At 34.6% G+C, this 20,207-nt stretch overlaps 1 protein-coding gene across 9 annotated transcripts in view; it reads left to right on the top strand.

Annotated features, from left to right (window-relative positions):
- Positions 1-10,169, top strand: part of LOC134842324 (uncharacterized) — a 53,080-nt gene extending 42,911 nt beyond the window's left edge. For all 9 annotated transcript variants that reach the window (XM_063858609.1, XM_063858664.1, XM_063858674.1 and 6 more), the window contains 5 exons: positions 133-266; positions 484-624; positions 7,712-7,944; positions 8,832-9,046; positions 9,636-10,169. In XM_063858609.1, coding sequence (XP_063714679.1) covers positions 133-266; positions 484-624; positions 7,712-7,944; positions 8,832-9,046; positions 9,636-9,796 — 884 coding nt within the window. In that variant the 3' untranslated portion in view covers positions 9,797-10,169. The remainder of the gene's footprint in view (positions 1-132; positions 267-483; positions 625-7,711; positions 7,945-8,831; positions 9,047-9,635) is intronic.
- Positions 10,170-20,207: the final 10,038 nt, after the last annotated feature.

Below are 20,207 nucleotides of genomic sequence, written 5' to 3'. Positions count from 1 at the left end.
TCCAAGATGGGATTTTTATAAATTACTAAATTAATAAATTATAGGCAAGTTGTTGTCTTCTTGAAAACAAATTTCTTATTTACTAATTAAACTTCTTAGACTGATAACTTGACTGAATGTGTTTCGTTTCAGTTTCGTTCGTGATCTCCTTTGTCATTATCACTCATGGCTGCTGGACTGGGTTCGGAATATGGGTGGGGGCATCTTACGGCCTCATTTTTGTCATGTGTGCCACCATTCTTCTCGCCAGGCGAAGATCACTCTTCGTGAGTACCACTCCTTCATTCAAAATGAATTTAATGGCCTTTCTTCTAATCAATTTCTAGAAACAAAAATGTACGTCCGAGTTTTGCAAAAGAAAATCTCTGTAATCGAAAATTTTTGATTTGCAGCAATTTTGCATGCAGAAAACTGAGTAGGAGAATTTGGGGTTAACCAATTGATGAAAGTACTGAGAAAATGTTCTCATTTTGTCCTGTTTAGGTGGGATCTCTGTTCCGCATGTCCGACTCCTACGAGAGTCTGGATGGGTCAGATGAATGTGACGAGTCTTCCGACCTGAGAGACATGGGCAAACACGGAGGAAGCCACAAGTCCACAAACATACTTATCAATTTTTTCGAGGTGCAACTCCCAGCATAATCAATATTTTCCATTTTAACTCCACCACTAGGCTACCCGCATCCAGTTTCAAGCATTAATAATCGCTTGTAATACGATTTTAGTACCAGTCTTACTAAAATTGAGAAACAATCAATTTTAATCAATTATTAATCGATTATAACCTCTCTTTTTAAAATCAAACTATAATTAATTATAACCCATTATAATCGATTATAATAGATTATTTATTCGTCTATTTTTCGATACAATTATAATCGATTATAATTGATTATAATCCATTATTTTTATTCAAATTTCTAGTTCTTTAGTTTTGCACAAAAATCCATTGTAATCGATTATAATTGATTATAATCCTTTTTGTTTGTCCATTTTGTCTTCGAAGTTGCATCTAAATTGCTTATATTTTATGCTTTTTGTAGACGTTGGTTTCTAAGAAAATAAAGAAACTTTTTTTAAAAGTTTTTCAATTAATTCAAGTTTATAAGTTTTTTTTCATTTCTTCCCCATTAGAGTTGTTTTGCAATGCATATTTTAAGCTTTTTTCAACACCAAAAAATCAGCAAATTAATTTAGTTTCATGTTTGATTCGGAAGATTTATTTTTCATTTACCTCGGGAACCTTTCCACTCATATGAAAGGATCTCTATGAAACTTTTGTTTCGTGGTAAAACTTTGTGTTTAGATGAACCAAAGTGTTCAAGAGATCTCTCTTCTAGAGATTTTCTTATTGACACAAAAATAATAACCCATACGATATAATTCGAATGTAGTTTTGAATTGACAAAATTTTGGCAAAATAAGAGATTATAATCGATTATAATCGATTATAAGAGATTATAATCTCTTGGAAAATATCACAATTATAATCAATTATAAATTTTTTAAACACCTAATTTTGGTAATTATAATCAATTATAATTGTCAAAAAATCATCATAATAATCTGTTATAATCGATTACTAAACTTGGATGCGGGTACATTTTTAGTACATCTGAAACAGATTTAGCATATTGCTAAACGTTATGGACACAACTACACAACAGCAGTCCTCCGTAAAGAGCTGAACCAATCGCATATTAGTCCTGTTCCTCGTGAATAAATCTTTGAAAAATTTGAAAAAAAATCGATGTTTTTTTGCAGTTTTGTTTTTTTTCTGCTTTTTTTTTATTTCTTGCGCACTTATATATCTCGAACCAAACATTATGGGTGCTCTTTCATTTTGAACAAATCGCATATTAGTTCTGTTCCTCGTGAATAAATTTTTGAAAAATTTGAAAAAAAACCGATGTTTTTTTGCAGTTTTGTTTTTTTTCTGCTTTTTTTTTATTTCTTGCGCACTTATATATCTCGAACCAAACATTATGGGTGCCCTTTCATTTTGAACAAATCGCAAATTAGTCCTGTTCCTCGTGAATAAATCGTCATTTATTTTTCAACGTTGAATCGTCACTGATTAGTGAAAAATACGACGTTAACAATATAAAAAACCCATTATTACTTGAGTTAATACATGATTTGATTTTAAAGGATTTCAAGGTCCATCTGTCGATATTTTTTCTGAAATAAGCAGCTTCCTGGTCCTTAACTGTTACTGCAAGTAAAAGAGATTGCGCGAGATGGGGAAAAAGAACTATGATACAGTTTCGAATCAATCGCCACAAAGTATCTCTGTTTTGGTTTTAAATAGTACTAAGCCCTCAATACATTTGAAGAACCCAGCAAGAGGAAGAGTTTTTCAAATTGGGTCCTACACAAAAAACACATTAGCGCTTAAATAGTCATCTGTTTGAAAATCGATTTTTATGGCAGATGAGATACTGAAGGCCGAAGTCATTTGAGCGTTCAATTTATTTTTATCAAATGAAGAAGACATTTTTCCTGACCTATTCAAATATGTTCCCAGTTTTGTTGACATGCAAGTCCGCCATTTTGAACTAGTTATCAATCTTCGTTGGCATATTGGTTCTTGCTTTGAGGGAAATCACTTTGCTAATTTATCTCAAAATAGAAGGAAACTTTACCTTAAATTTTAATCACGGATATTTTAAGGAGTGCCTCTACTTATTCATCCGTGTTTTATGATTGCATCTAAGATTAATCTAATAACCGGTTTGCCGATGTTCACTTAGCCAACAAAAACTTTGCTGAAATTTTCTGAAATTAAACAGCTTCAAAGTTTATTGTTAAAATTTTCGAGATTAAGTTTTTCTATTTTCCGTAAGGGGTTTATATAATTTAATTTCTGGATTTTTTCTTGTCTTGCTGATTGCAACTTTCGGCCAACAGACCATCTTGAATTTGCTTAAGTCAATGTTTTCTCCTTTAAGCAGGAAACTCTCGCGACAGACGATTATTATTGCAAATTGGACTCTTTTCCCACGGGTATTTTTACCTCTAATTTGAGCCAACTTCATAAAATCTGCTCCGATGCACTTGAATGAATTGGATGTCGTTTTGATACCCAAATACTTTGGCGCTTAAATCTCCGCATTACCAAGAAATAGAATTTTTAGCCGCTCAAAGAAAAAAATACTGTTCAGACGATTTGTTTGATGCTGTTTAACTTGATGCAATTGAAAGGCGAATTAAAAACAGAAAATCCGATTAAGTAACAGCGAAACAAATTGACTGTAAGATTAGATCTACAGATTGCTTTTGATGTTCATTTCCAGATGAAAATGGTCAATTAGTTTTCTTCAGTTTTTCATGGTTATAAAAAGAACAAGACTGCTCGTATCAGGGCGACGCCCTGAAAGTTCCGACTGCCTTTTAACGTTTTCGAAGCAGTAGAAACATGAACAACATAAAAAAATTCAATTAAAGAAATTAAAATGAAAAAAAAAATTCTAAAATTTGAGAGTTTTTCTTTGAAAATCATCCAAAGGATGAGGGAAAGGATAAATTTCCCTCCTTGTAACAAATCAATTATGGCAAATAAGCTTCTTTCAACCAATTTGGAACGATTTCTAAGACGTATTAACTCTCCGCTTACACGTTAATAGCGAGAAATATATCGCGCGTTAATTTCCCAAATTGGCCAAAATGGCAACCCCCATAACTTTACAAAAAATGATCACAGGTGAAATATCTTTTCAAATTTGAGCTCAAGACAACAATACCTTTCGAATGATATAAAAAAAAATTCCGTCAAAAATGGCTAGTTAAAAAGTCGAAATTTGTCTAAAGAAAAAAAAACCACCCCGAGCACAAATATTCCGTTACTTTCGCATCCTTTAGTATTTCACTCTGACGGGGTCTTTTCGGTTATACCCCCCTAAATTATGAAAAATGAAACAAAATATTTTTAATATAAAATTGGAACGCTGTAACTAAGAAATTCACTAAATTATTATGGGAGTGGTAAAATGAACAGTTTTTACGTAATTAAGCCTCAAACTGACTTTTTCTCCAATTTTCGTAATTTTCTGAGCATGAATTTCATTAAAAGGATGCAAAATGCGTTTTAATTGTCGTTATATTCTCATTTTTGCCAGTTTCTAGCTTGATTTAATGCTCGTGATATCAGCCCAGCATTTTTATGGAAAACCTTTCAAATTTTCTATTTTTTTTTTATCATTTAAGGGAGTGTAACTGAAAAGACCCCTCTGACTTCAATAAAAATAAAAAAAAATCATAATTTTATTAAAACTCGATGTTTATTTGTAGTTTTTGCTTTTTTCTGCTTTCGTGATTTCTTGCAAGCTTATATATCTCGAATCAAACAATATAGGTGCCCTTTCACTTTTATCTGTTTTCTGTTACAAAGGGCCTCCGCCACTCCACCATGACTGGTTTCACAATTTGTTCCCCTTCAAAATCATAATGAGTCTTTTTTCAAATAAGAGCAGTTTTTTTGTGTTCAAATATCTCAGTTTATTCTTCTACACAGTCAATTTTCTTCATCACTGGTAGTTTTACGGCTCTAACTTCTTCGTTAAGCTGGCTAGGTTCGGGAACGCTTTCGCTAAATAGTTAGTACTACCTAGAGATGATCTGAGTTGTTTTGAAATTTTAAGAGGATTCACCTTTTGAATCGTTTTCCTTTTCGATATCTGTGGAATGATTTCTAACAAATTATGGTCCGACCAATCCACTTTCTCTTTGGACAAATCACATATTGTGAAAAGTGTTTTTCATCTAACTTTCTCTTTGGTAAGTTTTCTTCATCTAAATTTTTCGTTAGTTTATTGGACAAAGTTTTTGTGTTCAGCTTCATTGCCCTTCGATACCAATTAAATTTTGCCTAGACAGTTAATTGTGTTTTTGACATTGTTAAGGGTTCCATCCAACGCCTTTTGAAATTCAACCGGCATATCTGCCAGGCAATAATATCCGGTCATGAGTCTACATACTCCAGAGGAATTTCCACGAAAATTTTAATTTACAACGCTTGGCTGTTTCCACAGCTAATTTCAACTGCCTCTACGCATATTTCAGGTCAACACCAAAAAAATGTCTGGGCGTTTTCTTGCCTTCTGGCAGTTTTGCTCACCCTATCAAACAATTCATCAAATTTGGGCATTTGCCAAATAATTGGTTTTACGTCCCAAGCCAACTTTATTGAATCATACTTACTGTGATCACATTTGGTGCAATGGAACAATCACTAGATTATCTAGCCAATCTTGAATTAGTTTTTTCCTTTTAATAATTTCTTCATTTCTAAATATTCTTCATTCTGAACATGTATCCGAACTCTTCTGCCTTTCTTTTGGATAGGACACGTTTGATTGTTGAGCAAACCACCTAGTTTTGGCTTACCTTGTTTGACTGATAATTGTTTAAATTTGTTGAAGAAAAGTATTTTCCAATTTTCAGACTGCTCGCACAGTAGCACTCACGTCAAAAAAATGACAGTTCTTTTTGTGTCGACCTCTATGTTGTGGAAACTCCCAGCTGTATTTTCATACCAGTGCCGAGAATACACCTTTTTTTCTGCAATATTGGTCGGGTTTTCCATCCCACTGAGCACAAAGTCCTCTTCAGTATACCCAAAACTAGTATTGAAAGCTTGATTTAATCAACGATTTGGGCTGATAAGTTTAACTTCTAGGCCGGGATGAATTTCGGTTTAATCGACTGATCCAGATATTGTTTCCTTGTTTCCCAATTAGTGCGCGACACTGGGTTTACTTTGTTCACAGTCGTACGCAAAACTTGCTGTTTGTTTTCACCAATGCTTTCAACATTCTAAATTTGATTGATTCCTGATTTTATGTAATATAAGCCTTCTTAATAGATACCCCCTGTGCCATTTTTTCCGTATGTCTAGACTGGTTTGCGAATCGTTCTTGCACGTGCTTGTCAATCTGTACTACTGGTTTGGATTGACATGATTTCAAACTCATTGAGCTCCTTAAAATCTTCTACCAGGTTACGCGCTTCCTCCAATAGCTAGTCTGAGTCTTCTTACCATCGCTAACTGAGCGAAAAAGTTTTGCCATGTGATTCTATTGTCGGACAATTATTTAGATGACCATCCGCAAAAGACCTCCAAAATTTTCTCCAAGATTTATGCTCCCTTTTTTTTATTTCAATGATTTAAGTGTGTTTCAAAAAGTTCTTTGTTAATGAAGTCTCTGGAACTTTTTTTGGTTCATATTTCTGACTATCATGATCGGTTCTTGCTTGATTTTTCACGTTTAAATTAATGTTATTAACACTGGAGCTGCAGTCCTTGACTTTGTTTTTCAGACCGATGTCGCTGGCTCAATTTTTTCAGCAATATTTTGAGTACTTCATCCGGATATAGAGTTTCAAACGTTAACTAGTTTTGTATTGTTAGATTTTCCTTTTTCGAGTTGAATAAGTCTCGCACCAGTTCATCCTCCAGCGTAGCCAGTTCCGACCTAACTGTCTGGGCAGTTAGTGTTGCATGGAAAGTTTTCAACAATTCTCATAATCTTGAGCTCCGTTGAACGATTTATTTCGTTCGTAGGTGACGCTTTTTACTTTCTCAAAAACTTCCGTTGCCATTTCTCTCATATCCTTTAAGATTACCTTCGATACTTCTACGAGTGAATTTTTCGCTTGAATTTTTTCTTTCTTTCTGTTCTTGGCGTCAAGAACAGTCTTGACACTAGTCGTTTTTGGATCTCGACTTAATAGATATTATGTCCCATTTTTGGACCTCCTACTTTTTTCTTTATTTTGTTGTACTGACTTGTAGGTGAGAGCTTGTTTTTCAATTCCCTATCTGCTAGTCTGCGTCTTCAACAAATCTCGCGGACTCTAGCCTAGGCGGAGATGTTTCCATTACCCATTTCGGATCTTCTAATATCAGTTCCGGGTTGAAGTTTTCCTCAATTGTCACCGCCAATAAAAATTATTTCAGCCAAATGATGAATTACCGCTGTGGATCTGAGTTTTCTATGGTCCAGAGACCGGTATTTTATGTACGTTGGGTTGTCTTGCTTTCGAAATCCTGGTTGCTGAGCCGTGGGATATTTTAAGGAGCTCGCTGTTGCTTGAGAAATACGTTGTTGTTCAAAACGTTAACTCTGTTGTTGCTTCCTTCGCTGTTGCTTAGGAAATACGATGTTGTTCAAAACATTAACTCATGTTCTCTGAACATCGTTGTGATCTGATAGTGTGAAGCTGCTTAGACTTGCTCCAGCTAATGCCAACTCTGAATCATAGATAGTACGATTGTTACAAAAAGTTGTAGTTACCTTGACACATTAAGTATACTTAGGTTAACATTAAATATGTACCTAACAAATTAGTTTCAAGATAACTGCCTAGCAATACGACAGACATGAAACTTGTTCTCGGAACAAATCGTGCAACTTGAACAACAATCGGTCTCTCTTGTTGATAAAAGTCTCACAGATAGTGTTTTTGAGGGCGTTAACAGTGCCAAAGTACATCAGAGCTGAAAAATCAAGTTTTATTCAACAGTGTCAAAATTTGATGTTTTTCGGCACAATTGAACAACATTTTTTTCGACACTTTTGCTGTACTACCTCTGTTTTTAATGTAAGTTTCGACCATATTTTTCAACAAAAACGAGACTTAAGTTTAAGAGCATAATACTATTGATAAACGTAGAAAACCCTTGCAAATGTTCAACTTATCTACTTTTCAGGACATCCGTTCAATCCAGAAGTCGCTGTGGTTCTTCGTGCAGTTCGCAGAGTCCATCGGAGTGGTGAGTGGCATTGTAAGTCTGAGTGCAGTGATGCTAGTGAAGGACAAGTGGGATCTGACCAGAGTGGAGACCTCTCTCTTCACCCTCCTCCCCATGGCCATAACACTGCCAGCCTTCCTTCTCACCACTCTCATCCCCTGCAACCTATACTCAAAGCTACTTGTCGGAATGTGCGTAAAAACTAAATTGACCCACCAGAGATGTGCTCTATCTACAATACATTTTTTGGAAATAAATCTCTCAGTTTAGCCATACAAAGCCATTAAAATTTATCAAATATAATTTTGGTGGTAGGTCAGTAAATCGATGAACCAGAAGGCCAAAAACGGGGGGGGGGACCAGATCAATAAATCGAAAACTAATGATTCCATTACGTAATCGCATTAGCTGAAAAGTGAGATTTTTATAAAATGACAAATTTTTTCCTCAAAACATAAATTGATTTTTAAAATGGAATAAAATAACTCTTCCCATGCGCACCGTAGTTTTAAAAATTTTGTTCTGGCTCAGGAAACATTTATCTATGAATCGTTAATTCCGCAATTGATGTAATTAATTCGTAAATCGGCTTACTGATCTGGTATTTTACTGACAAAGCGGTTTACTGTTCGCACCCCATAATTTTATTCTTGCATTTGGCAGAATAACAATTTTCTACATTTCAGCATATCATGCGATTTTTGCGGTCTCGATAGTTTGACAAACCTAAATTTCATAAAAAGATGAAACGACGAAAATATATAGCTTCTCTATGCATAGCATTAGGGCGGATCTAGGATTTTTTGAGGGTGGGGAAGATTTTCCAAATTTTCTTGAGGGTGGGGGCGATTTCCCCTCTCAAATATATTATTTATTGGCGCCAAATTCGCCTTTAGAAAACTTTTAAGGACGGTCAGTCGAAATGAACGACAATCATTATGTCGGATTTTTAATATTTTGATGCTAATCAAAATTTGAGTTTGAAAAAAATTTTATAAATAAATTTTCTGATTTTGGAATAACGCCATAAACTTACTCAAACTAATATTTGAAAAAATGGGGAAGTTTGCCATTTCAGGTTCGTCCCAACTCTAGTGGCCATTCTACCCTTCGTACACAATCTGTATGCCATTGGCTTTATAATCTTCTGCTGTGAACTGGCCAACTCTATGCGCCTGGCGGCCATGACGCCCATCATGAACTCATTCATGAACAGCAAACAGACCACGATACGGCTGGTGTCCATAGTCACCCTACTGTCTTTTGCATACAAGACTATCGGATTGTCCCTAGGTAGGCTAAGCTCCCATTTTTTGAATTCATGTTTCTACAAAATTAAATTAATTTAATCAGAACGGACGAAAAACCAACCCTAATTTTCAGATGATTAAATAACTGTATTAAAATGCTGCAATTAGTGTTAAAATGCAATTCTTTCGATAAATGGTGTAAAAATTCAGTTTAGTTACTGCTGCTACAGGTCAGCAATGAACATAACAAAATGACAATGGTTCAAAACCAAATAAACCATTTTCCATTTTTGTTAAGCGGAAATTCAATTAGAAAAATGGAAACATTATTTACTATTTGCTGAAGAAGCTCATTTAAAATTGGAAGTTTATTGAATTTTATTTGCATATTTCAGGCATGATAGAATAAATCTAATTTACATATCAAATGAATTCAAATGATTACTATCAAAGGGGTAACTACAATCCAAATGCCCTTTAAATGCCACTGAACTTCATGTAGAAATCTACAAGAAGAGCAATGGAAATTTAAAAAATAAAACACGTTTTTGTTTCGTTAGTTGATTTGTACGGTATGTTTGGACACCTTATGTCCCATTAGGTTTCATTATTTTTCAACTAAATTGCTCCAGGTGCCTATCTGTTCACGATTTGGGAACCATTTCCCTTCATCGCAGCCGGACTGTTCCAAGTGATAAATGCAATGGGAATCCTGTCACTCAAACCATACATAGACAATCAGATGTCCAAAGATGCAGCTATGGAACGCAAGACGCTTTTAGACCATCACTAGTGCAATAAATCAACCAATCAATTACAGCAATCAGTTAATTTTAATCATGAATCAGTATTTTGCAATCAGCTCCAGGATAGGAAAAATTGAAGTCGGCCATATTAGGTCAGTAAAGTCAGCAATTTTTTCCACAGATGACATGAAAAATATGATTCTCCTTGCAATGTTTGAACCAATATTTTTGGCGAGCATATTGCCAGATTGTGCCAAAATTATTTAATTATTAGCAAGTAATTTTGTTAAATTCCAATTTTCTATCTTCAGTGTTTTTGTTTGAAAGCAGTTTTCATTAAGAATCGTCCAATATTGTGATTTTATTTTAATTTGATGTTCTCATATAAGTTGTACTTAAACTTCGGTGATGCGACCAATTCAAAATTCAAACGCTAATATAATTTTATGAGCTCCCTTTCTCATTATATAAGTTCTATGCTAGAAACATGCAAGTTGCAAATCGGTCAAGTTTTACCCATTTAGAATGCAAAGTTTTCATTAATTGGTCACACGTCTTAGAGGCCACACGTCTTTGAATCTATGAACATTGATGGGCCATAGTTGTTTATGTTTGAGCTGTTTTACATACCTGAAATTTGAGCATTACTGTGAAACTCTCGGAGCAGTAACGATTTGCTCAGCAGCGTCAACCCAGGTATTCAATTATGGGATACTGACAATGTGTTAATGTTTTCCTGGCCTCTTGCTAATTCTTAATCATCGAATATTCTGACAAGTCTAATCAAATGGCTATTTTAAAGAAATTTAACTATAAATTGCCCATCAAATCAGCCTACAAATAAGCATCTCGTTTACATACCACTTTTCACGATAAATAAAAATTCTTTTTTTTTGTTACCAAATTTGTTTCAGTTTTTTTAGCGCCTTAGTTGTCTTTGGTTGCTTTTGTATGCTAAATAGTGGCTTTTATTCTAAGTTTTGCATGTAAAAACTGACTGAATCTGAAGACACTAAGCCCATATCAGCATCAATGCAGACCTATGGACGTAAGATTATTTTACAAGGGCTTCCAAGGCCATTGATTAACCAGATAACAAAACTTAGTGACATATGACTTCTTTATCGAGGATACCGATGGCTCAGTTGACTCAACTGCTTATGATAAATAGTGTTTGTCCTTGAAAATGTACGGACTAAGATCAGCAAAAAATGATGCGGAGGTTACTTCAGGAACTCGAGATACACACCATCAGTTGCGGTGCTAGAGTTGTTATCAGACACGCCTCTCTACAGGTTCTCAGTGAGACCGGTATGTAGAAACTGCAAAAACTAACGCCAAGACACATTTCGGAGGCTCAATTTTGTTTACAGCTATCATCATTGGACATTTGTTAGTAGGACGCGTTTGATAGAATCGATTGAAAATAAAATCAATCAATCACGCTTTGACGGTTTGCAGCCGGCGCGGAAGAAGTTCAAATGTCCATGAATAATCAAAACTGGTTGTATCTCTATGAACAGAAGGTTATATAGCTGACCTACTGACACGATCAATCACTATATCTGTTTATCAACGACGTAATTTTCATCAAGAAAACGACTCAAAACATTGATCCAACTTGCTAATAAAATGATTTAGCAAAAATGAATCTTTTACTAGAGAATTAGTGACACCAACTCAAACATAGGTTATAGATAAAACTTGATGTCGTTAACTAGCTAAAAAAATAAAACAAGATTTTTTTCGTTAGTTGATTGGTACGGTATGTTTGGACACTTTATATCTTTACTCAATTTGTTCAACTAAATTGCTCCAGGTGCCTATCTGTTCACGATTTGGGAACCATTTCCCTTCATCGCAGCCGGACTGTTCCAAGTGATAAATGCAATGGGAATCCTGTCACTCAAACCATACATAGACAATCAGATGTCCAAACTTAAGTTCAATACAATGATCAAATCTATCTGGTTAACCAGATGTCAAAGAAAAACGAGACACACAGAAAATTTCATAAAAATTGACTTAAAAAAAACAAAGTTGCGGAGCAGGTAGGCAAAAATCTCGGACTACAGCTGTTATTGAGTTTAAAACAGAAAAGCTTTTCAATAGGTTTAACGGCGTAACTTTCGAAACTCTGGAAAAAAAAGGACTAGAGCAGCAAATTTACGCTTGAAAAGTTAGTAACTAGCAGTTTGTTCGATTTCACCATTTAGTAGCTTTAAATATGTGTGACACGCACAAATGTTTACTCTGGACACTGAGATTTTTTTGCGGCTAGAACCACGTTAAATTGTATCACGGCTGGTAACTCAAAGTTTTCTCAGCGTCAAAAGACTTTACAGCCAATTTTTTTTTAATTCAGAGGATAAAATGAAAACGGAGGAAAAAAATAATAATTTCAAAAAATTTGTCGGGTCAGAAAATTTAACGGAGGGTTCTGATAATACAATAAAAGAAACGTACTTCAAATCAACTTATAATTGCCTTTCCTTGCCAATTAAACTTGAAATAAAACGTGATAAAAAATTACAATTATAAAATAATTTAATAATAAAAATGTGAATCTTCAAATTAGAAATGTCAAAATTCTGCGAACTTCCAAATGTTCAATCCAAATCTGCTATTTTCAATTTTAGTTTTTTCTGGTTTTCTGCAACTTTTTTTCAGATACTTTTTGCAAATCTCCCTTTTAGTTTTTTTCAATTCAACACCACTGATTTGCAGATATTCTTGCAAAAACTGTAGCTTCTGGCTATTTGTAGTTGGTATGTTTTTTTTCTCAGTTTCAGTTTTGCCCATAAGTTGCGTCGCCCATAGTATCAATTTATATACCTTGTCGACATACAAAAATAATCTTCTGTCATATTTGATGTTGCCTGAGGATATAAGTGAATATGGTATTTGACTTTTCAAATAAGAAACTGAATTTAAAATATGAACCAAATAAATGGGTAAGCCAATCGCCCACAGAAGCGTTTATAATATGAGCTGCAGTACAAATTATAAATTAAGTTCATAAATTTTTTTGATAGAATTAAAACCAAAAAAACTCCCAGTGAATGTTCGGAACAAAATAACTAGTCTTTTGCTGTATTAGAAGCGCACAATCTTGCGACAACATTGATCACTAGTGAAATTTCAACTGATTATTACAAACGAAAATTTTCAGCATTGTTTTCAGTTACTTCAGCATTTTTTACGCAAATTTGAATATGCGTTTTGCAAAAACAAGCAGGTAGCTCCAAAAAGCAGCTCCAAAAACCGGAAAATAAATAAAGAATCTCACTGAAACAATAAGCTTTGAAAAAAAGAAATGCCATCTACCGGAACTCAACCACTAACATGGAAAGTACGAGTCAAAATTTTTCAAATTTTTATTACAAAGTGTAGACTTTAATTAGAAACAAAGTAGCCACAACAATTCCTATCGAACATAATCTATTAAATTGTCACTGCTATGCAGCAAAAGTGGGCATCAAAATCTACAATAATTAACGTGCAAGCTCGGTTAACAAAACATCGATTTGCTGTCTAGCTCTCTTGGGTACCAAAAATGTGAGGGCATTAAAAAATTATTGATATTAAGTATTGAAATCAGGCTTGACATTAGTTAAGTTTATCTAATTGAAAAAAATAAGATCAGAATGGGAGTGATTTTTCAAGCTCTTTGGCTTGAATCTATTTTTCTTTTCCAAATTATCTCAAAATAGAAAAACGCATATTTCGAAAAAAAAATCCGGATTCCGAATAACGACTCAAATAACCCCTGAGTGTTAGGCAGTTCAACTGTCGTTGAGGTACCTAAATTGACACCACAAAGCACCATATTACTCTATACGTTTTCCTAATCCATTTGAGTGGTCAGAGTAAAAAGACTGACAGCTTCTGTGTAAGTTTAAGAAAATGATAAATTCCAATTATAGATAACCTTGCAAAATAATAATTCGGAAAAACTCATAAAGAAAAATTCATAAATCATAATTCTCAGAAAAATTCATAAATCATTTTATGAAGAAAGAGGAGCGGTGTTAAATTTATCAATAAATAATTAGCGGTAGTAGAAAAAAATTCCATTTTTTTATCTACTTAGGAATTCTTCGTATGTAAGTTTAGACGGAAAAACTAAAACTTCCCTAACCGTTACTCAAAAAAAACGTAAAAATCGCACCTCAAACCATAGTTCCTTCCTTGGTGTAAATTTGGTCGGACAAAAATCAGGGAATTTATGGAAATCTCGACCTTCTGATACAATTAACCCATATGCTTCTTCAAATCCTATAGGTTGTCTTATTGAAACAGAAGTTTTAAAATGAAAATTCAGAGAAAAAAAAGTTAAGTAAACTAAACTAGATTAATCAAGAGCTAATGCCATCGCTAAAGTAGTTTTTATCCTAAATATAATGTGTTGTGATTTACATCATGTTTTGCAATTACTGCAAAACATATTAGTTTATTTAACTGGTCACTTTATTATGACCTTCATTGGTCATTCTCTCCGGCGGAGAGAATGATCTCTCATTGTTTTAATGTTTTAACTTACCGACTAATTCATCTTAATTCCATATTCTTTTTATAGTTTTAACTTAGAATTAGCTACAACAAAGTAACATTTTATCATGGCGCAGTCAACTAACGAATCTAACGTGAGAGGAATACCTCCTTTTTGGCAAAACCATACGGTAGACCCTCCCATTCCATGGGAAGACTGGAGCGATCTGTTTCAATTAGCTATCATTGCTAAGGAAAACATTGACATAGAAAATCTATTCAATCCGTCGGAGAGACAACACCCATTACCTCCAAATTTGGAAAACCCGACAGACGGTGAAACAGATGCCCAAAGACGCTCCAGATTAGAAAGAAACACTCAAGAGCAAAGACGGTATGACGAAGAAGAAACTGCTTCGATAAAAACTGAAACCAAGAAATTCAACGGAATGCGAATAGAAGAAGCAGACAAGAAATTACGTTCGGTTTTATATCTGGCACTGGGTAATGAAGGAAAAAGGATCTTTGGACAAAAATTTACCAAGGTGAAAGTTCTGCAAATTTCTTTTAAGGAATTCTGGGAGTTCTTAGCGATTGCATTCGTAAGAAAAACAAATGTCACATTTGAACGACATAAACTATTAAATAGAAAGCAACGAGAAAGAGAATCCCTTGAACAATTTTGGGGTGCCTTAGCCGAAATGGCCAAAAAGTGCGACATATCCGCAGGAGAAGAAGAGTGGATAAGAGACATTTTCATAAATAATATGAAAAACTACGACATTCAAAGGAAATTGTTAACAGAAACCCTCCCTCCACGCGAAGCACTAAATGTTGCACTCATAGATGAAAAAGGAATTTTAAACCACCTGAAATTAACAAATAATTTTAAATCCAACGGATCATCCGTACACAGACCAAGTAACCACTTTAACGTCAAAAGAGAACCAACCCTTAACATCGAAAAGAGTAACAACTGTATGAAGTGCGGCGGTGTATTCTCGAAAGGTCATTTAGCAGTTTGCCCAGCAAAGGACACGACTTGTACTTCTTGTAAATTCAAAGGACATTTCACTAGACTTTGTAAATCTCGTCGCAAAAATGTAAACATTGTAAATACCACATTGTAGATAACACAGATTTTAATCCGTCGGATATTCCGGATGTAAATACTGACCTCATCGATAGAGAATGTTGTGGTGTAATAAACGCATGGTCAGAATCTGGACAAAGTGAAAATGACGATTATTCTGTACTAAATGTAACTACGATTTTCGATAACGATGGAAAAGAATTAAAGAAATTATTGAACAATGGACTCGGAAAAGAAAACCAAGTAATTTTAAACATTCAAGTGGATTCAGCAAGCCCGGTGAGCTTCCTTAAGAAAAACGTACTTCAACGAATTAAAGAAAAACGAATTAAAGTTACGAGACCCTTACTTGAAAATCTATCCAGTGGATAAAACAACTAGAGACCTATACTGTGGATTCACAGATAATGCCATAAACATTACTGGAAAGGTGAAGCTTCCGATATTTTCAAACGGCTGGTCAGACAACGATTGTCAATTCTTCTTAACCGAGGGACACGAGAGAAATATCCTAGGGAATGACAACCTTCCAAAAGTGGGGATAGAAGTCTCTCAGAAACACTTTCCACATTTCCAGACTAACAAACAGTGTAAGTCAATAAATTCCATCTCTCAATCAAACCAGGATAGGGAAATTTTATTCAAAAATTTATTCCTTCGGATTGGAAAAATAAAGAATCAAATGAAAATCACCCATTTTCACGAACCCTTAAAACCAATCCAACTAAAGGGAAGACGAGTTCCCCTTCATTTACTGGACGCGGTAAAGTCTGAATTAAATAGACTAAAGGCGAAAGGACATATCAAAAAACTAGAAAACTGCGACGAAGACAGATTTATTAGTCCAATAGTCATTACTTGTAAAAAAGATAAATCCATCAAGTTAGCCTTAGACTCCAAGTTCATAAACAAACAGATTTACAAGAACAAATATCAAATGCCAAACATCCACGAACTGGTAGACAATGTCGCGGCACAAATTACTAATGATTCCGTTGGAGAAGTGTGGTTTACAAACTTAGACCTGAAAAACGCGTACAGTCAATTAGCATTAGATAAATTCACTAGTAACCAATGTAACTTCAGTATCGTGGGTGGCGACATTACGGGTACTTACCAATTTTTAACTGGTTTTTACGGCTTAGGGGATATGCCTAACGAATTTCAAAGAGTAATGGACTCTACATTAGGTTCAATCCCATTTACCAATTGTTATTTGGATGACATTTTAATCGCTTCCAAAGGATCCTTCTTAGAGCACAAGAATATCGTGTTAAAAATTTTATCAATTCTCGACGAATATAATTTCGCGGTGAAATGGTCAAAATGTAAATTCTTTCAAAAAAAAATAGAATGGTTGGGATTCAAAATCTCTAAATCTGGTATTACCCCATTATTCGACAAATCGAAAGCCATAAAAGACTTACCTATTCCGAAGAATTTGAAAGAACTACGTTCGTTTTTTGGTTCTACAAACCAATACATAAAGTTTGTCCCAAACTTAGCATCCTTAGGAAGTCCACTTCGACCACTTTTAAATAAGAAATCATTATTCCAATGGAACGACGACCATACAAAAGCGTTTGAAAAAATTAAAGAGGAAATCGTAAACCTAACAGAGATTACCCATTTCGACGTGAAACGTAAAACTAGAGTAAAAACAGACGCTTCTCATAACGGACTTGGGGCCTCGCTTGAACAACTCCACGGGAACGATTGGAAAACAACCTCATTCGCTTCGCGCTTTTTAAACCCTCACGAGTCTAAATATTCTACGAACGAGCTCGAACTTCTAGGGGTTGTATGGGCCGTCGAACATTATAAGAACTATCTTTACGGATCAGATTTCGAAGTAATTACCGACCATAAAGCTTTATTATCCGCGTTATCACCAAATCACGGGAATAAAACCTACCACAGTAGATTAACAAGATGGGTAGACAGATTATTACCTTTTAATTTCTCTATCAAACACATTGCAGGAAAAGACATGGGTTTTACTGATCTTATTTCAAGAATCCCATCAGGAAATGCCCATCCAATATCACACTACGACGAAGAATTCGTAGTAGCAAACATAAATAAGATTAATAAATCATTAAATCCGCCGGAGAAACTAAGAACTACCTGCTCAGCCATTGGTTTTAATCTGGAAAATTCCGATTATGCTTTATTACGTAATTACCTAATAGCAGCAGTGTTAAAACTCATTAATTCGTCTTTTCCAATTTGCTCATTTAATCACAAAAGAACAGAATTTTGTACTTCAAATTGCATTCCAACGGATTATTCGAATACAAATACTCTAATTATTTAAATTTCTAATTCCGCATTTCTTTATTTTTTAATCTCTAATTGTAGTTTAATTAATTCACCTGTAGATAAAAAAATTGTAGATACTGTTAATATGAATAATAAGAATATTGTAATTAATCCCACCACTTCCGGTATTTCCGTAGATTTAGACTTTCAACTTTTATCAGACCACTCTAATCTCGTTAAAAAATACCGTGAAAACTTGAAGTTGCCGGATCGACCCTTGGATTTAAATATTTTATTTAATGCCAAGTTAGTAGCTCTCTTGACAGAAGATGATCCCATGTTAAGCCCAATTGTTAAAGCACTTCAAAATAAGGTGGAGAAGATTAATGCAAATTCTCCGCATTTCAAACTTTTTACCCGAGACCTGCATGAATCCGACGGATTACTTTATATGGACGGTAAACTTGTTATCCCATTTACTCTACGAAACGCAATTATGAAGAACTTACACGAAACTCACCCGGGTCAATTTGGAATGAAATACTTGGCTCAATACATCTGGTGGCCTCATATTAACAGGCAAATCTACTTCCACGGAAAAAATTGTTCAGAATGTACATCGGCGGGTAAGAATTTGAAAACTGTCATTCCTAAGTCACAAATTAGTGAACTTCCTCCACTATCGGAACCGAATGAAGAACCAAATTTAGATTTCGCGGGTCCTTTGGATTCTTACTGGGGGTCAAAGAAATACATTTTACTCTGTTTTGACAGATTTTCTAAATTCCCGTCGGCAAAAATTACATCGTCCACTTCTTCAAAAACAGTCATAGAATTTTTACAAGAATACATATTCTTACACGGGATACCTTATTCTATAAGGGTAGATCACGCTACTTGCTTCACTTGTCAAGACTTCAAATCATTCTGCGATTCCAACAACATCAAAATAATCTTTTGTACAGTAGGCGACCACCGTTCCAACGGATTGGTCGAAAAATTAGTACACACCGTGAAAATTAAACTACTGGCTATTTCAAAAGAACATGATAAAAGCACTCTACAGAATGCCGTTTCAAAAATCATCTGGAATTTACGTTCTTCTTATCAATCAAAAATTAAATGTTCACCCTTCGAGATACACTATAACAGAAAACCAAATACCATTTGGAAACAATTAGCATCCGGTAAACCCTCCTTTGGAATTTCAGACAAAGGGAAATCAATACTGTCTAAGGAACGAGCTAAGGATTGGAATGCAGATGATAGACTAGAGGACGGCTACAAGGACGACTTGATAGCCAAGAAAAACCAGAACCCGACCGAAAAAGGCTATGACACGGACTATGCTTCTTCCTCAAAAATCACCGCCAATAGACTACCAATCAAAAGTCCATTCAAAGGTAAAATCCTTCGGAAATCCAACGGCAATATAAATCGAGACTGTTTCTATAAGGAACTAAATAAAAGAATTATAAATTCTTCTACTTCGACTGTAAAGTTATCCGACGGAAAAATAATTCGAAAATCCGATATTGCGATTCCGATTTATACCTCAAACAAAATCAGACCTTTTAAAGGAAACATTTCATTCCCGTATTTTCCTAATGCTAATGTTGAAGTAGGTCAGAAACAGAAAGGACCATCACGGAAACCAAGATCAAGAAAGCCAACCAGAAGAACGGCAAGACAGTTGAACCCGACCACTTCAGACAACCTAACTAGGACATACGTATCAGGGTCTCAAAGCCCATAGTATCAATTTATATACCTTGTCGACATACAAAAATAATCTTCTGTCATATTTGATGTTGCCTGAGGATATAAGTGAATATGGTATTTGACTTTTCAAATAAGAAACTGAATTTAAAATATGAACCAAATAAATGGGTAAGCCAATCGCCCACAGAAGCGTTTATAATATGAGCTGCAGTACAAATTATAAATTAAGTTCATAAATTTTTTTGATAGAATTAAAACCAAAAAAACTCCCAGTGAATGTTCGGAACAAAATAACTAGTCTTTTGCTGTATTAGAAGCGCACAATCTTGCGACAACATTGATCACTAGTGAAATTTCAACTGATTATTACAAACGAAAATTTTCAGCATTGTTTTCAGTTACTTCAGCATTTTTTACGCAAATTTGAATATGCGTTTTGCAAAAACAAGCAGGTAGCTCCAAAAAGCAGCTCCAAAAACCGGAAAATAAATAAAGAATCTCACTGAAACAATAAGCTTTGAAAAAAAGAAATGCCATCTACCGGAACTCAACCACTAACATGGAAAGTACGAGTCAAAATTTTTCAAATTTTTATTACAAAGTGTAGACTTTAATTAGAAACAAAGTAGCCACAACAATTCCTATCGAACATAATCTATTAAATTGTCACTGCTATGCAGCAAAAGTGGGCATCAAAATCTACAATAATTAACGTGCAAGCTCGGTTAACAAAACATCGATTTGCTGTCTAGCTCTCTTGGGTACCAAAAATGTGAGGGCATTAAAAAATTATTGATATTAAGTATTGAAATCAGGCTTGACATTAGTTAAGTTTATCTAATTGAAAAAAATAAGATCAGAATGGGAGTGATTTTTCAAGCTCTTTGGCT

The sequence above is a fragment of the Symsagittifera roscoffensis genome, chromosome 1, assembly GCF_963678635.1.
Source record: "Symsagittifera roscoffensis chromosome 1, txSymRosc1.1, whole genome shotgun sequence".
NCBI classification, from domain to species: Eukaryota; Metazoa; Xenacoelomorpha; order Acoela; family Convolutidae; genus Symsagittifera; species Symsagittifera roscoffensis.
Note: the sequence above shows the minus strand (reverse complement) of the source record. Positions and strands in the feature narration are given on the sequence as shown.